Source organism: Octopus bimaculoides, chromosome 1 (assembly GCF_001194135.2).
Source record: "Octopus bimaculoides isolate UCB-OBI-ISO-001 chromosome 1, ASM119413v2, whole genome shotgun sequence".
In the NCBI taxonomy this organism is placed as follows: Eukaryota; Metazoa; Mollusca; class Cephalopoda; order Octopoda; family Octopodidae; genus Octopus; species Octopus bimaculoides.
In genome coordinates this window covers 130,213,828-130,232,742 of record NC_068981.1, presented here as the reverse complement: position 1 = coordinate 130,232,742, position 18,915 = coordinate 130,213,828, and the positions used below count along the sequence as shown (strand labels likewise).

Genomic DNA, 18,915 nt, shown 5'->3' with positions numbered 1-18,915 from the left:
AGGAAACTCTGCAGCTGAAGCAACTCGAAATATACACTCAGTTTATGGGAAAGAATGCTTGAATGAAAGAACTTGTAGAAGATGGTTTGCAAAATTCAGAAGTGGAGATTTCAACCTTGAAGATGAAGATCAAACAGAACGTCCAGTTGAGATTGATGATAAGCTCCTTGAGGCATTACTTGAAGAAAATCCTGCATTATCAGTTGAAGAATTGGCAATAAAACTTAGTTCAAACCATACAACTGTTCATCATCATCTTCAACAACTTGGAAAATGGGTACCTCATGAATTGTCCAAAAGCAACCGCAAATCCCGAGTTCACATCTGCTCTTCTCTCCATTTTCACGAATTCATTTCACCCTTTTTGATAGACTTGTGACTGGTGACGAAAAATGGATCTTCTTTCGAAATGTTAAATGTCGTAAACAGTGGCTTGGTAAACGGGAAAAAACTCAACCACAACCGAGAAGGGAACTTCATGGAAAAAAGGTTCTTCTCTCTATCTGGTGGGATTGCAAAGTGAAGTATTTCACTTTGAATTATTACCACCTAATGCAACAATCAATGCTCAAGTCTACTGTTAGCAATTAGAGCATTTGAACCAAGCTTTGAAGAAAAAAGGCCCGAATTGAAAAGGAGTGATGTTTCATCAGGACAATGCGCGACCCCACACTGCAAAGATCACATCACAGAAGATCGAAGAGCTTGGTTGGGAAAAAATTCCTCATCCACCTTATTCTCCCAACCTTGCTCCTTCAGACTACCATTTGTTTTGTAGTTTACAGAATCATTTGGGGGACATAACTTTTGCAAGCCAGGAGGAGGTCGAAACTGGCATTTCAGAGTTCTTCGCTTTGAAGTCAAAAGAGTTTTACATAGATGGGATTAAAAAGCTTGTAAATAGATGAAAGGAAGTCATAGATAATCAGGGAAAGTACATTGATGATTAAATTTCAATTAAATATAACATTTGATCACTTGTTTTCTTTATTCAAAATTTGGACAGAACTTATGGGATGCTGGCATAGGTTGGACGGTTTGACAGGAACTGGCCAGGCACCAATTGTCTATTTTGGCATGGTTTCTATGGCTGGATGCCATTCCTAATGCTAACCACTTTACAAAGTGTACTGGGTGCTTTTTGCGTGACACCTGCACCTTCAAGATAAAGTCCTCTCAACTAGTTGAGGGAGTGGGGCATAGATGGGATTAAAAAGCTTGTAAATAGATGGAAGAAAGTCATAGATAATCAGGGAAAGTACATTGATGATTAAATTTCAAATAAATATAACATTTGATCGCTTGTTTTCTTTATTCAAAATTGAGACAGAACTTATGGGATTGCCATAAAGGACAGGCCTATATGTATGGATGGCCGTGATTTTACTTAGCTTAGCATGTCTTCTCAAGTACAACAAATTGCCAGAAGTCCTGGTTCTTTGTCATCTCCTTAGTGATGCCTAGTGCCTGAAGATCCTTTCTCAACACTTCATCCCACATCTTCCTTGGTCTACCCCTTCAACAGGTTTCCTACACAATTAGAGATTGGCACTTCTTCATGCAGCTGTCCTCATATATATATATATATATATATATATAATGTATGTATGTATATGATGCGCTTCTTTCAGTTTGTATCTATCAAATTCACTCTCAAGGGTTTGATCATCCTGGGGCCTACAGTAGAAGACACTTGCCCATGTAGCTGGGAAGTGATTGCCTGTTATCTTTATTCACCTCTGCTATTACCAATCACTTCTCTGCTGATTCCATCTCCAAATATCCCTGCTTTTCCCATTACATTTTTGTGTTGTATTTCTGTCTTTTCCACCCTCCCACCATTCTTGTGATTATAGATTCAACTAGGTTCAACATTGTCTTTCATCTCTCCTGAGTCAGTAATTCATAAAGCAGACTGATTTTAAACTGCTATCCCCTATCACCATCAATATGCATAAAACAAACACATACAGAATTGACCTTGTGTTTAGTGACAAAAAAAAAAAATCATTTCCTGAAATTGTTTTTTTTTACAGAATGGTGTATTGCTGCGTACCGTGTTAGACACAGTCACTGGAGACTTATCAGACACTAGAACCAGATATTTGGGTTCCCGTCCTGTCAAACTATTTAGAATCACTATGCAAGGGTCAGAAGCTGTAAGTATTCATCAACATTGTTGCTACTTCAACTTTAATTTCAAATATTTCTTTCTTTGGAAATGATTCTTCAACTTTTTGTTCCCTGCAGGTTTTGGCCATGTCTAGCAGGTCCTGGTTAAGTTACACTTACCAAAATCGATTCCATCTTACACCGCTTTCATACGAAACCTTGGAATATGCCTCTGGATTTGCCTCTGAACAATGTCCAGAAGGTATTGTAGCTATTTCAACCAACACTCTCAGGTAAGCCAGATATGATATAAATAAGTTGATATTCACAGCTTTAAAATGTATTACGAGTTGATCTCCTATCAGGGATCTTACAAGAAGGTAAAATAAATGTTAGTTGGTTAATCAGACCCAACTGGTTAACATATCAGTGAAATTAAAATATATTAGCTTTCAGAAGAGAATAATCTGTTGTGAATTTGAATCTACTGCAAATATTTATTGCGTTTTTGAACAAGACACTTTATATGCTATGGTTCTTCTTTTTGCTATTGGAAATCAGTGTTTATTCTTATGAGCATATTCTTAAACTTTACATATTCCTGGAAAATGTAATGGAAAAAATCACTCCAGTGTATCCTTTTACAACAAAATCTTTTAGGTACTTCATCTTCAGGATCTATACTTTAATATTATTATGTTCATATCACTCTGAGGTTCAATTATTTTGTTTTATCCCTCTAGAATTGATGAAATAAAGTACCTGTCATGTACTGGGGTCACTAATTGACTTACTCCCCACTCCTGAACCATTGACCTTGTGCCTATGTAAGACATTTTGGGGCAGAGGATTGGCAAAATTGTTGGAACTTCAAACAGAATACCTTGTGATAATCTATCTAGCTCTTCACATTCTGAGTTCAAATCCCACTGAGGTCAACTTTACTGTTCAGCTTTTTGTGATAAACAAAATAGAATACCATTCATGTACTGGGAATGAAGGGCAGACACTGGAATATATTCTTGACTCATTAGATCCTTGTCAAGATTGTCCAACACTTGCTAGCATGGAACATGGATGTTAGATGGTGATGACGATGATGATGATGTACCTAATTTAGAAACTATTATTACTTCTTTATTTATTGAATAATATTTAGAAAGCTTTTGGTCAAATTCATATGAAATTTGTTACTGAATTCATTCTCTTGTCCCCACAAATTTCTTGAATTTATGACAGAGCAACTGTTCAAGAGTTAGAAGGGAATTCATGTGTAGAACATATTTCACCAATTCATTTTCAAATAAAAGTAATTTGCAAAATCCATCTGATCCATGCCAACATGAGATTTCTCAACCATTTTTCCAATGTCAAGTAAGAGTTGACTTTTACACTGTTCAAAAACTTATAAATTGTATTTGATTTACTTTCTTTCAGGATTTTAGCTTTGGAGAAACTAGGTGCTGTCTTTAATCAAGTTTCATGGCCATTGCAGTACACTCCAAGAAAATTTATCATTCATCAAGATTCCAACAACCTTATCATCATTGAAACAGACCATAATGCTTATACTGAATCAACAAAACAGCAACGCAAACAACAAATGGCTGAGGTTGGTTTGTTAAGTTATTTCTCTTAATCAAAAATAACCTGTGGGTTGTTGTGTATGAACTTACCTTTTTTCCAGATACTCCTACACACCCTTATATAAATGCAGGGTAGCCATGTATTTTCTCCATAGCAAGACACTTCTGCTTGTCTTTAACATAAAATCTCACTATTTTCTCAAATACTTCCCACACTTATTCTTACTTGGCAACCCCCACTAGTGCTAGTGGCATGAAAAAAGAACTCAGTGCTTACTGTAAAGTGGTTGGCATTAGGAAAGGTACCCAGCTGACATGGAGTGCAATGTAGGTCTGTGGCTCACCAGATTGTCAAACTATCCAACCCATGCCAGCATGGAAATCAGACATTAAATGATGATGATGATCTTGTGTTTTGGAGATTGTTTTACATCATTATCACCCTCATCAACATAGTCACCAATATCATCACTATTATGTTCTATTTGACAAGGTCTGATTGATTAGAATTCTCACTTGTAGAAAAAGTGAACTGATGGCATGGTTAGGTGTGATTAGAAGCCCAGAACATCAGATGTGTTTTGGTTTCGTTCAACATGGAACCACACTGCATGATTGTGCATACTAAATTTTAGTAGTTTAAAGCATCTCACAAATCTAGCTGAATGTACCGTATTTCAATCAGGCAATGGGTCTGAGGGTGATGCCCTATATTCTATCGTACAACAAATCTAAGCTATAATAAAACTAGTGTTATTATACTATTATAATTGCAGTCTGTTACAGGAGTTATTAACCCTTTAGCATTTAAACTGGCCATTATCAGGCCCAAATATTCTAGCTGTTTTATGTTCAAACCAGCCAGACCTATCCTACAATGTCATTCTAAAATTAAATAATCATATCAACCTCTTAAAGACATGAGATAATGTATGATTAATTTAAAACAATATGAATAAAAAAGTATTGCATTTGACAAAGTAATCTGGATGCTAAAGGATTAAAGAATGTTTTTTATAATTTGCCCCTGGACTGGCTCTTGTGCAGGTGGCACATAAAATACACCATTTTGAGCGTGGCCGTTGCCAGTACCGCCTGACTGGCCTTCGTGCGGGTGACACGTAAAAGCACCCACTACACTCTCTGGGTGGTTGGCGTTAGGAAGGGCATCCAGCTGTAGAAACTCTGCCAAATCAGATTGGAGCCTGGTGTAGCCATCTGGTTTCACCAATCCTCAGTCAAATCATCCAACCCATGCTAGCATGGAAAGCGGATGTTAAACGATGATGAATTTCTATTTGTGTTGGTGCAGTTATGGCTGTGTGATTAAGAAACTTGTTACCCAACCATGTGGTCTTGGGTTCAGTCCCACTGCACAGAACTTTGGGCGTCTTCTGCTATAATCTCAAGCCAACCAAAACCTTGTGAGTGGATTTGGTTGATGGAAATTGAAAGAAGCCCTTTTTGTTTGTGTGCACCCTTCTCTAGACATCACTTGATGGTTGTAAATGAGCATGGTTTATATGACAATGCTTCTGTGATGAATGTGTCTGACCATGGGATATTATTACTTTGCTTGGAAACAGGTGAGGGTTGGCGACAGGAAATGCATCCAGCTGTTAAAAAGCTTACTATGACAAATTCTCTCTGACTGATGCAAGTTTGGAAAAGTGAACATTAAATGACGACATTATATAATTTCCAATTTTTTAGGAGATGATAGAAGCTGCACAAGAAGACGAGCGACAACTAGCTGCTAAAATGGCTGATGCTTTCTTGGAAGAAGATCTTCCTGAGAACACTTTTGGTGCTGCCAAGGCTGGTACTGGTATGTGGGCGTCTGTTGTTCGTATCATTAACCCAATTTCAGGAGAGACTTTAGATAAAGTATCTCTTGATCAGAATGAAGCTGCACACAGGTTTGTTTAACATGTTCCTTACATTTCTCTATTTTATCTTATGTTTTATTTCCATTTTAATTTCTTTATAAATTAATTCATAAATTGAACTGGTTATTTCTAATGAATTTTGCAATCTTCAATATTTCTTTCTCCCTCTAGCATTGCCCTTGTGCGGTTTTCATGCGCTAGTGATGACATGCATGTGCTTGTAGGAACAGCAAAGGAATTAGTACTGAACCCACGTTCTCTCAGTGGGGGTTTTATCTATTGTTACAAACTTCTGAATTCCGGAGAGAAGCTAGAGTTTGTACATAAGACTGTGGTCGATGAGCTTCCTGGTGCCATTGCTGCATTCCAAGGCCGAGCCTTAATAGGAACTGGCCGATATCTTCGTATATATGATCTTGGGAAGAAAAAGCTGCTCAGAAAATGTGAAAATAAGGTATTGTCTTTTTTTCTTTTTATATGTATATATATATAATGTATGTATGAGGAGGTGCTGAAAAGTTCCTAGCTTTGGGTAAAAGAAAATACAAGAGGATCAGTTAATTATGATTTTATTCAACATATTCCCTTCTCAAATTCACACACTTACTGCAGCAGTCCTTGTGATTTTCTGCAAAAGAACTCGGAATGTTGGGCCTCCAACCAGGCCTTTTGTGATACCCTTAAAGCCAGGATCTTTTCAACACCCCCTTGTATGTATAAAATATGTATATATAATGTATATATACATATTATATCACATCTTAATTTAAGTGAACTAAAATAGTGAAATGGAGTTATTAGAAATGTTTAGTAGTAATTAGTTATTGACTTGACTTAAAAATGATTGATGTTTCTCATATTATACTTTGTACTGCTATGTTTGATTCTTGTATGTGTAGCAAAATGACAATAGCCAGTGGTATCCAAATGGTATAATAAATTGGCTGTAACAAAGACAATATGAATTCTTTTTACTATAATTATCAAAATATATGAAATGTTTCAGAAGGTGTGGTTTTATGTGCTAATCAATAGAAAGTATTTGGTGTATTCTTGATAGTTCAAGTCACTTAACTGTTTCGAATGTTGTCACTCAGGTCATCTGAGATTGCTGACTATAGTAATTGGTATTTTAGCCACTGGAAGTTTGCATCATTCATGTGTTGTAAATTGGTGCAGACAGGGCTGTGTGGTGAAGTTTTGTTTGGTCCCTCAGCCCCATAGTGCAGCAGCTGTGCAGAAGCTCACAGATGTGTGTGTGTGTATCTTTCACCCAATGTCTATTGATGAATGATGGCAAGCATGATAAGAAATTTACAAAACCATTGCTTTCTGAATGCAGTCCCTTGTGATATTTGTTCTGCATCAAAGTACAGACATTCCTTTGTCATTCTTGCCAACAGAGAAGCAATGGTTGGACTACTAGAAACTTGTAACTAATGATGCCATTGTTCACTGATTGTGACTGAAAATAAATGAGTGGAATCTAATAGTGCTCTTTTAGAGTTCGGATATATTGACATGTTTTATTTATTAGAACTGTCAGAATTCAGTTTTGAGAGCGAGGTAAAATGAAGTCATTCTGTGATTGAAGTAATAATCATCTATGTATAATATTTTTTCTTTTCTTTAAATATTTCAGCGTATTCCAAACTTTATCATGAGTATTTTAACATTGGGTCACCGGATTGTTGTCTCTGACATCCAAGAAAGTATTAATTTTGTCCGTTACAAACGACCTGAGAACCAACTAATTGTATTTGCTGATGACACGACACCTCGTTGGGTAACCAGTTCATGTCTACTTGACTACGATACTGTGGCAACTGCAGATAAATTTGGTAACATCACAGTGGTAAGTTTGAATACAGTTAAGGCCATTGTTTGACTTATTCCAGTATGAAGATACATTGAATGAATTCTGCTGAAGATTCACATATTCCTGTCATGGAACTGTGCTTTGCCATTGACATGGTAGCAAAGAACTCTGCTCACTTATTTGGTTGCACAACTGGTGTTAAGAAAAAGAGAGAAACTGACTCAGTGCTGAAATATTTTACTGGAAATTTGTTGTTCAGTAGTTTCCAGTGCCTACATAGAATTATCTTGTGCAGAAAACTATTATAGCAAAAGAACTGTTTCTAGTACTATATGTTTACTGATGGAATGAATTGTCAGTATTAAAATTTTCTACTAATGAACATTGACCTCATTAAAACATGAGTGTTCTCTGAAATAATTGAAACCATAAAGATAGTTTAACCTTTTACCTTTTAAACCAACCATATCTGGCCAAAATAACATACCAGTTTTATCTTGAAACTGGTCAGATCTGGCCTCTTACACCTACCGTACAATGTCATTCTCAAAATAAACAATCACATCATTGAAATCTCAAAACTACAAAGTAATGCATGACTAATTCAAATCAATGTGAATAAATAAACATAAGATTTGACAGAGGAAGCTGAATGCTAAAGGGTTAAAACCTTCAATAAAAAAAAAAAGAACTTTTACATAGCAGCACATGCTCGTAATTAGTTTCAGTGCATGATTGTCTTCAAATTGTGTGATGCACTTGATATAATCATCATTAAAGTCGCTATGCTGGGTTACTTAAACCATACTTTAACCCTTTAGCATTCAGATTATTCTGTCAAATATAATGCTTATTTATTCACATTATTTTGAATCAATCATACATTATCTTGTAGCTTTGAGATTTCAAATGATGTGGTTCTTTTACTTGTTTCAGTCATTAGACTGCAACCTTACTGGGGCACTGCTTTGAGGAATTTTAGTTGATTGAATCAACCCCAGTGCTTTTTTTCTAAGTTTGGTACTTATTCTATTGGTCTTTTTAGCCAAACCACTAAGTTATGGGGATGTAAATATATTACATATACGATGGGCTTCTTTCAGTTTCCATCTATCAGATTCACTCACAAGGCTGAGGCTGTAGTAGAAGACACTTGCCCAAGGTACCAAGCAGTGGTTGGGAAGCAAACTTCTTACCACACAGTGACTCCTATGCCTGATTGTTTACTTTTAGAATGACATTGCTGTGTAGGTCTGAGAGGCCAGGAATGGCTTGTTTGAACTTAAACAGGTAGAATATTTGAGCTGGATATGGGCAGTTTAAATGGCAAAGGGTTAATCATATTATTGCTTAGATTTTTTGCAGATTTACTAGTGTATTTTTTTATGGATGGATTTAGTGGATCACTTGTAGTAAGGACAGTTGTAAACACAGTTGATTGTGGTTTGATTTATTAAAACATAGCTATGACTGATTGATACAGTTTGCTATCGTTTCACTGGCAAATTGAACTCACTACTTTGCATTACTGAAATAGAATATGTCTTTCTAATGGCATATTGATGTAGATGATCCATAAACATAATAATTTGAATTGAGGTACTGTTTTAGCTGATTAGGCTTGTTACTAATGTAACCTCATGATATAACAAAACTGTTTCTTTCTGCTTAGATTCGTTTACCTCCTGATGTCTGTGATGAAGTTGAAGAAGATCCAACTGGTAACAAAGCACTTTGGGATCGAGGTTTACTTAATGGTGCTTCTCAAAAGGTTTGTACTTGAGAGTTCATTTCTTGTGTGGTGTGTGTGGTATTTTGTTCAGGAAAAACAAAAGATACTTATGATGTTTTATTTCAATACTCTTGCAGACAAATTGCTCCTTTGGTAAAGCATTTTTTAAAAATAAATAATAAATTAATCTTTGTAATGTATTTGAAAAAAAAAGCTACACTACATTCACACATGCTTAATTGTAACGAATGTTTTATTAAATGAACAAATTTATAAGCTTCCTTTAAAAAAAAGATATGTAGTTATGATATTTTTATATATTTGATCTTTTGTTTTTAGGCTGATGTCATTGCTAACTTTCATGTTGGTGAAGTAGTGACATCTTTACAGAAGGCTACCCTCATCCCTGGTGGATCAGAGTCCTTGGTCTATACCACATTATCTGGCAGTATTGGAATGCTGGTTCCTTTCACTTCACATGAGGTTTGTTGAATCTCTTTCTAGAAATATTTTTAAGAATGTATTTTATTCCACAATAACCTACTATTGTTCACATTATCTAGTCTTAATTATTATTGAAACTCAGCCCAGCAATTATTTGCAGCTCAACCTTCAGTTTTTTTTGATGTGTCGGTGTTCACGTAGATTCATAAGCCAATATCCAGATTTTCAACAGATTTCACACATTACAGAAATAACTACAAGTGTATCAAATTATTGGATCAGGTGATGAAAGTTACAGAGAGGGTCATAGCCCAACTAATTAGGAGAGAGTTAGCTTAGATGAGATGCAGTTTGGTTTTGTGCTATATTTCTGGTAAGCCAACTGCAGGAGAAATATCTAGCCAAAGATAAACCTCTGTACTTGACTTTTGTTGACTTGGAGAAAGCCTTTGACAGGGTCCCCCTGATCCCTTATCTGGTGGTCAATGCAGCAACTGGGGATAGATGAGTGGTTGGTAAGAGCTGTACAAGCCCTGTACAGGGATGCTATCAGTAAGGTGAGGGTTGGCAATGAGTACAGTGAAGAATTCCGGGTAGAGGTAGGAGTTCACCAAGGTTCAGTCCTCAGCCCTCCTCTTATTCATCATAGTCTTCCAGGCTATAACAGAGGAATTCAAGAAAGGCTGCCCCTGGGAGCTCCTCTATGCTGATGACCTTGCTCTAATAGCTGAGTCACTGCCAGAACTAGAGACAAAGTTTAGGGTGTGGAAGCAAGGTCTAGAATTGAAGGGCCTTAGGGTTAACTTAGCAAAAACCAAAGTCTTAGTAAGTAGGAAGGCTGTCAAATCACAACCCCCTTCAGGCAGATGGCTCTGCTTGATCTGTAGAAAAGGCATAGGTAGAAATTCCATACAATGTACCTGGTGGACACAAAAGGTGCAGCAATATCAAAGGAAGATTAACTGGGAAGAGAGTTTTTGTGTGTGGCAGATGCACAGGGGCAATAAACACTGAAGATGTACAGAAAACAGATTCCATCACATGACAGGTGGGAGTGGGGAACTAGAAGTAGTTGACAGCTTTCGCTACCTAGGCAACCAAGTCTGTAGTGGAGGTGGTTGCTCTGAGAGAGTAGCAGCTAGAATAAGAATAGCCTGGGCAAAGTTCAGAGAGCTCCTACCTCTGCTAGCAACTAAGGGCCTCTTGCTCAGGATGAAAAGTAGACTGCATGAAGCATGTGTGCGAACTGCCATGCTACACGGCAGTGAAACATGGGCCATGACTGCAAGGACATGCGTAGGCTTGAAAGAAATGTAGCTAGTATGATCTGCTGGATTTGTAATGTCAGTGTGCATACACAACAGAGAGTGAGCATCCTGAGGGAAAAGTTGGACATAAGAAGCATCAAATGTGGTGTGCAAGAGAGATGACTGCACTGGTATGGTCATGTGTTACATATGGACGAGGATAGCTGTGTAAGACAGTTCCACACCCTAACTGTGGAAGAGGTAGACCTAGGAAGATATGGGATGAGGTGGTGAAGAATGACCTTTGAACATTGGGCCTCACAGAGGCAATGACAGGAGACAGACCTTTGGAGATATGCTGTGATTGAGAAGAACCCAGGAACTAAAGTGAGATCGCAGCCATGGCCAATGCCTGTGTTGCATGTCCAGCCCATTTAAGAGTACTCTTGATGCGTCAGGCGATATGATATGCCTGAGAAGACCTGTTGAGTCAAGTAAAACCAAAGTTGTAGCTGTGGCCAGTGCCCCCTGACTGGCTCCTGTTCCAGTGGTATGTAAAATGCATCATCCGAATGTGGTCAATGCCAGTGCCTCCTGACTGGATCCTGTGCTGGTGGCACATAAAAAGCATCATCCGGTAGCATGTAAAAAGTACTATCTGAACGTAATCAATGCCAGGCCCGCCAGTGGCACATAAAAAACACCAACTACACTCTTGGAGTGGTTGGTGTTAGGAAAGGCATCTAGCAGTAGAAACTTTGCCAGAAATTGGAGCCAGGCACAGCTGCTGACTCTCCAGACCTCAGTCAAACCGTCCAACCCATGTCAGCTTGGAAAACAGACATTAAACAATGATGATGATTTCCTTCTCTGGTACTATTTCTGCCTGCAGCATTCCATTCTTCTTATTAATTAATCATCTGAACTGACAACCTTTAGCATGCCAGGCGAAATGCTGAGTTCAAATTCCACCGAGGTCGACTTTACCTTTCATCCTTTTGGGGTCGATAAATTAAGTACCAGTGAAATACTGGGATTGATGTAATCGACTAGTCCCCTCCCCCAAAATTTCAAGCCTTGTACCTTTAGTAGAAAGGATTATTAGTTAATCATTTTAAGGTAGTGATTAGCGCACTGGGCAAAATGCTTAGTAGCCTTTCACTCATCTTTCCTTTCTGAGTTCAAATTCCACTGAATTTGACTGTCTTTCATCTTCTCAGGACTGATAAATAAGTACCAGTTGAGCACTGGGGTCAAGGTAACTGACTTACCCTCTCCCCTAAACTTGCTGGCCTTGTGCCAAAATTTGAAACCATTATTAATTAATCATTGTCACCTTGCTCAGTCATACTCCTCGTTAAGCAAAGCTCCTATTGCCAAAGTGGGAGACAACAACTATAAAAATTGCTACTATGTAACTATCAAAGCTACACTCACATGACAATTCTTAATTCATACACAATGTTCACACACACACACACATACCATACATACACAAATACATTATTCAAACATTGTTTTCATATGCTTGATTAACAGACAATCAAACTTTAGAAAAGTGGCAATCTCATATTTGAAGCTAGCAGGATTACCTGTTTTCCTAGAGAAGTAGGGTTTCATGGATTGACTTTGGTTGATGAATGCCAGTGATTAAATGTCTAATGTTTCTTGCAAGACATTTTTTCAGGAATTGATTAGTTGTTACCTTCAGTTGTGTTATCTGATTTCTCCCCTACCTCCATCTCCTATACAAAATACATTTTTATATTCATTTCCATTTGAATGCGTTTTGTTTTCCAGGACCATGACTTTTTCCAGCATTTAGAGATGTACATGCGCTCAGAACATCCTCCACTTTGTGGTCGAGATCATCTTTCTTTCCGTTCATATTACTTCCCTGTCAAGGTAAAAAGCATTTCTCTTAACTTTATCTAACTTGGTAAACACTGTAAATGACTACTGAAGGTGAGGAAAGTAAAGCCGGTGGTGCCACTACTCTTATCTTCATTGTTAGCTGTATCAAAAATTAAACATTGCAGTAAATTTTTAGAAGTGGTACAATTTGTGAATTATGTAAGTGCTGACCCATTTTTAGATAATTGATGAAGTGAAGTTAACTGAAAGAATAGCTTAGCATTAAAGAATCAACTTATAAATGCAGAAGAAATGAGTGGATGGATATAGATATTATGTAAAATTCATATGGAAGATGTGTTATGCTTGCAAAACTGTTTTGTGTTGTCAATAGAGATCATTTTTGGTTAGGTCTCAGAATGTGGGATCTTATGGATGAGATTATTAATGACTGGATGAAGGGCAGATCTGTGCAAGTGACCTATGTTGGCATGGAAAATTGAACACTAAAATAATGTTGATTTTTGTGTTTCAATCTTCTTTGTTAAAATGTTATTCTTAATGGTGTTTCACTAATTTATCATCAATATCAATCTCGACAACAGGTTTTTTTGAGTTTCATAAAAAAATATATATTGATAACAATTTATTGATGTAGTTTAACTGAAAATTTTTTTTATTTAAAATATAATATTTAAACGAAGCCAGTATGCTCCGATGGATGTGTAATGTCAGTGTGCATACTCGACAGAGTGTAAGTACCTTGAGAGAAAAGTTGGGCCTAAGAAGCATCAGTTGTGGTGCGCAAGAGAGATGACTGCACTGGTATGGTCATTTGGCGAGAATGGATGAGGACAGCTGTGTGAAAAAGTGCCACACCCTAGCGGTTGAGGAAACCTGTGGAAGAGGTAGACCCAGGAAGATCTGGAATGAGGTGGTGAAGCACAACCTTCGAACATTGGGCCTCACCGAGGCAATGACTAGTGACCGAGACCTTTGGAAATATGCAGTGCATGAGAAGACTCGGCAAGCCAAGTGAGACCATAATCCGTGGCCTCTGCCAGGGGTGTAACCAGCCCACTTATTCGTACCTTTACTTCATTGGACACTAAACTCTGCTTGCGAAGACCTGTTGAGACAAGTGAAATCGAAATCGAACCAAATTCGACGACTGGTACCCATGCCAACCTCTCCTTCATTGGACACTAAACTCACGAGATCCTGAGATAGCAGTGTCATGTACCTGAAAAGAAAGCTTACATTTGGCAGAACTCATAAACATACAATAGCCTTCAACCTGCATACACTGCACCATCATTTTATGTGCTACATAATCACTACATTACATAGGAGATAAACCCTAAGTAGGGATGGGGGAACATGAAACCTTTGGAGGTAGAGAGAGACATCTGATAGAGGTAAGAGGATAGAGACTTCCGGTACAGTGGGTGGGAAGGGTGTGCATACTGTGAAACAGCAAAATCTCAGGCTGCCAATACGAGAGAATATTAATGATAATAATGAGATAGAATTGGGCATTTGCATTCTCAACTAGAGCTATAACCAACAGTTATCAGTCAGCCAAACTGTGACAAAATTAGATAAGTGAATGAATAAATGACAATAATAAATGAGCATGAAAGAGAAGGAGAAAGACAGAGGGTTGGATTGAGCAAAGGGATCGTAAGTTTATTTTCTCTAAACATACAGCATGGAAGATGAAACTGTGTTTACATCGATAGATAATGAAATGAACTAATAAAGTAATTATAATAATTTGCACTGAAAAAGAGGTTTTAGATGTGTGCTAGGTTGGAAAACAAGGCTACTTATCTGAACATCTGGTTTCTACTCCATGTGGCAAAGTATTAAAATATGAGGTAGGGGAATCTGAACGAGCTAGTTTATATAGGGTGGGGTGGGGAAAACGGAGGTAAAGTGTTGGGAGAAGCAAGTGGTTAACGAAACAGAGAGAGAGACCAGAGTTAGGCTGGTTGAAGACAGAACACAATGAGATGGAATTTTGGGATTTAGGGTCACATAATTGAACGAATGGGTTTAACATTGCCGCTGCCAGAGTGAAAGAACAGTAATTCTGATAATGAGATAGAATTGGGCACTGCGAAACAGCAAAAACTCAGGCTGCTGGTGTGAGAGAATATTAATGATAATACATTCTATAAAATGATTTGTGATAAGAACAGCATATAGCCTTAGAAAACATCATTCTAAAAATGTAAGTTAAAAGCGAGCAAGGTATTGTCCTTAGTGTGAATATTTTGCTTTAGATGTTTCTGCAGAAAAAGTCATTTTAACAGTTTTACTTATTGGTCTTGTAATGATATACTTCATAAGGAAGCACATTTATTGATGGCTGTTGATGTTGGTAATATTTTTGGCAGTAACTGATTCTGTTTATATAAAATCTTTATAAAACATTACCTATCCCCTACTGACAATGTTTGATTATGTAATTTTTGTCTTAAGATTTCTATTAATTATATTTTAGTATTTTACTCCTATCTTTTTTTCTGTTATCCTTTCAGAATGTCATTGATGGCGATCTCTGTGAGATGTTCAACTCCATGGATGTTGGAAAGCAAAAGGGTGTTTGTGACGATTTAGACCGTACCCCTAGTGAGGTAAGAATACATTGCTTTTAATCTGTTCAGTACTCATTTAATTCTCATCCCATCTTGGGAAATATCAATGTGATTTAGAGTTCTCAGAGCAGAATGTTAGCTGTAGAGTCAAATTAAGAAAAATTAGAGATCTGAGTGTGGCAGGGGAGTCCCTGCTATTCCCAACTTATTCTTTTAGTCAGCAAGAGTATTCACTTTGCTTAATCAAATTCTTCCTTCTTAGAACTGCTTTCTCTTTTACCTTGGATTGGACAAACTGTTGTGGTCTGAATCAGTTTTTATTTAAGAGTCTCTGCTCTTGCTGGATGGGTCAGAGAGCCACATTTCACTGTTTCATTTTCAGTTTGGTTTCTATGACTAGATACCCTTCCTATCACCAACCAATTTACAAAAAGCATTCAGTCCACTCTGCTGGGTAGTTGATGTTAGGAAGGGCATCCAGCTGTAAAAACCAAGCCAAAACAGACACAGCAGTTTGGTGCAGTCTTCTGCCTGACCAGCTCCATTCAAACCACCCAACCCATGCCAGCATGGAAGGTGGATGTTAAATGACAATGACGATCAGGTGCATTAGATTGTGGTATTAGTACTAAAGAGATCATGCCCTCTATAAGAAAGACCAAATTAAAGGGCCCTTTCCATCAAACTTTGTCTTCACTTGTTTATCAACCAATTTAGAGAATTAATAATAATAATAATAATAATAATAATAATAATAATGAAATTATTGTATACAGTGCTCAGGTGCACTACAACTTGTCAAAAGTGCATATGAAGCATATGCAGTATTGTACAAATGTCTGGAAAGTGAACAGTGTATGAGTCAAATACATGCTTGCGTGTGTATGGAGGGGAGAAAATCAGGTGTAGTGTTGGCGAATCTCAGGAAGCATGTAAGTTTTGAAGGATGCAGTGCTCCGACAACTAACAACTGATGCAGGCAGTTTGTTCCATACTTCAGCAACTCTTAGCATGAAAATGTGTTTCCGAAAGTCATAGGTGCTGTGCTGTTTTCTGACTTTGTAAACATGTCCACAGGTGTTAGACAGGTGGAATTTGAAAAGGTACTCAGAGTTATTGTTAGTAAGATGGTTAATAATTTTATGGGCATCTGCCAAGTCAGCTGCCTCAGAATGGATATGTGTGTTCCTATATTAAAGTATCTCTTAACTTTCATTTCTTTTGCAGGTCTCTAAGAAATTGGAGGATACCAGAACTCGTTATGCCTTCTAGAGCAGAGTGTTTTGGGAACAAGAAATACGGACAGGTGACACTACAACAGGGATCATTTTGTCCTCCTGTCCACCTCCACCTGACATCAGTGGGAATTGTTTTACTCTTTGGACAATTGGCTATGCATTTTCCTGCCAAACTAAAAGAATTTCAAGAAAATCATCCTGATGGGTTTTTCTTTTCTTGGCACGCAACCTAGGAAACAGCAGCAGTCTAGATATTGGGAGTTTTTTTTCTGAACATTTTGTAAATATTTTCACAGTGACATCTCTTATGCTATCACCATCATCATTGATAATAATAATAATAATTATAATAAAAAGACTTATTTAATTATCTCCAGTATTTGATTTTAGTATTTCTAACCTGTTCTTAAATTTCTTTCTACATCCACTCCAACCATATCAATGTAAGGAGAATGTTTTTATTATTCATGTGTGTGTGTGTATGTACCATCATCATCTTCATCATCATCAATAACAACAACAAATGGAACTTGTTGAGGCAGATGCTCTTCCTGTCACCAATCCTTACCTTTTTCCAAACATGGTAATATCTTCCATGGATGACTGGAAACAAACAACTTCACTTCTATAATGGCGATGCTTGCTTACAACTATCACATGATGTCAAGGACATGGGTACACACACACACACACATACCTGTGCACAACACACACATACATACTTGCATACATCAACTAACTTGCACATTACAAATACATTCTGTAAGCGGAACAGTAAAAATATGCAAGACTCCTCCAGTTTTTGTTATCTACATTCCAATGACGAAGCTTTGTATCTTGGTTAGAAATCAACTCCTTCCTCAGCGGAAGAATTTAAATAATTACAAACAGAAGAGGACACACACTGCACACTAGACTTCTTTTTCAGTTTTCATCTACCAAATCCACTCACAAGACTTGCAGAGCTGGCAGAATCATTGGCATGCTGGGCAAAATGCTTAGTGATATTTTGTCCGTCTTTACGATATGAGTTCAAATTCCACCAGGGTCAACTTTGCTTTTCATCCTTTCAGGGTCGATAAAATAGGTATTTGTTGAGCACTGGGGTTAATGTAATTGACCTACTCCCTCCCCTGAAATTGCTGGCCTCGTGGCAAAAATTTTGAAATTAATATATACTTTCATTTTAAGTTCCGCTCCAAAACACAAGTCCAGGCAAGGTTGTTTATGGAAGATCAGTGGTCGTCCATGCATACCAGCCTACCCTCTCCACACCACCAATGTTATCCAAAGGAAAGGCAAAGGCCAATACAGTTTGGCTCCAGTGTAGTCGCAACTCAATTCTTCACCTGAGTGAACTGGAGCAACATGAAACAATGTGTCTTGCTCAAGAACATGACACAGAGCCCAGTCCGAGAACCAAACTCACTACCTCATGCTTGTTAGCCTGACGCTCTAACCACTGAGCCATGCACCTTCACTTGAGAAGAACAACAGACGGTATATTAGTTTAACCCCTTGCAGATGGATTTAGTACTGACAGTCTGCTGTGTATCAGTATTAGGCCGTTCAGTAACTAATTTTTCATACAAGGAACTTTACAGTGTATTTACAGATGCTTCTCAGTGTGATATATTTGAAACTACGGTGCTGCACAGAGCGAGACATCGCACTGCTCACACACACAGACAGTATTTCAATGCAGTCAGTACCGCTTCCCATCTGCCATGGGTTAACACTCAGGAAAAATGGAAGTAGTGTTGTGCTTGTGCTCTTCTATGGAATGGACAGATGAGTGAGAGAAAAAGACTGTATCTGAATTAAATGGTCAAAGCATGTTGAAATGACCAGAAGCGGAAGACATTTTAAAGATGCTAGGTATTGGAATGAAAATATTACTGAGATGTTAGAATAAAAATAACTAGAGGGTAAAACTAAGTATCTCTTATATAAAATATTTAAATATAAAGTACCTCTTAGGTAAGTTTGACAAAACTGTTGGGTACCATCAAGCAACATAATTGTGACTCACTATCATCATTGTCCTCATTGGTTTAATGCCCATTTTACCATGCTTGTATGGGTTAGTAGAATTCATTGAGGCAGAGTTTTTATGGCTGGATGCTCTTCCTGTTGCCGACCCTTACCCATTTTCAGGCAAGGTAATAATTTTCTCATGGCTTGACATGTTTTCATGGAAGATGAGAAATTAAGGACACAACATGTATGATGGTGACATTCATTAACAACTATTGTATATACATTATGTTTCCTTTTATTATGCAAGTCAATCATTCCTCAATAAAACCAAGACTCCTTGTCTGATTTTCTTGAAATTTTTATAGGGTATGTAGAATTATGTATCCCATGTCTTGTGTACTTTTTGTCTAA

The 18,915-nt window shown here is 37.5% G+C and overlaps 1 protein-coding gene across 1 annotated transcript in view; it reads left to right on the top strand.

The window, feature by feature from the left end:
• Positions 1–16,896, top strand: part of LOC106867716 (splicing factor 3B subunit 3) — a 60,067-nt gene extending 43,171 nt beyond the window's left edge. The window contains exons 18-28 of the mRNA XM_014912674.2: positions 2,037–2,159; positions 2,251–2,405; positions 3,550–3,724; positions 5,412–5,617; positions 5,759–6,041; positions 7,230–7,442; positions 9,079–9,177; positions 9,478–9,621; positions 12,630–12,734; positions 15,230–15,325; positions 16,514–16,896. Of these exons, the coding sequence (XP_014768160.1) occupies positions 2,037–2,159; positions 2,251–2,405; positions 3,550–3,724; positions 5,412–5,617; positions 5,759–6,041; positions 7,230–7,442; positions 9,079–9,177; positions 9,478–9,621; positions 12,630–12,734; positions 15,230–15,325; positions 16,514–16,558 (1,644 nt within the window). The 3' untranslated portion in view covers positions 16,559–16,896. The remainder of the gene's footprint in view (positions 1–2,036; positions 2,160–2,250; positions 2,406–3,549; positions 3,725–5,411; positions 5,618–5,758; positions 6,042–7,229; positions 7,443–9,078; positions 9,178–9,477; positions 9,622–12,629; positions 12,735–15,229; positions 15,326–16,513) is intronic.
• Positions 16,897–18,915: the final 2,019 nt, after the last annotated feature.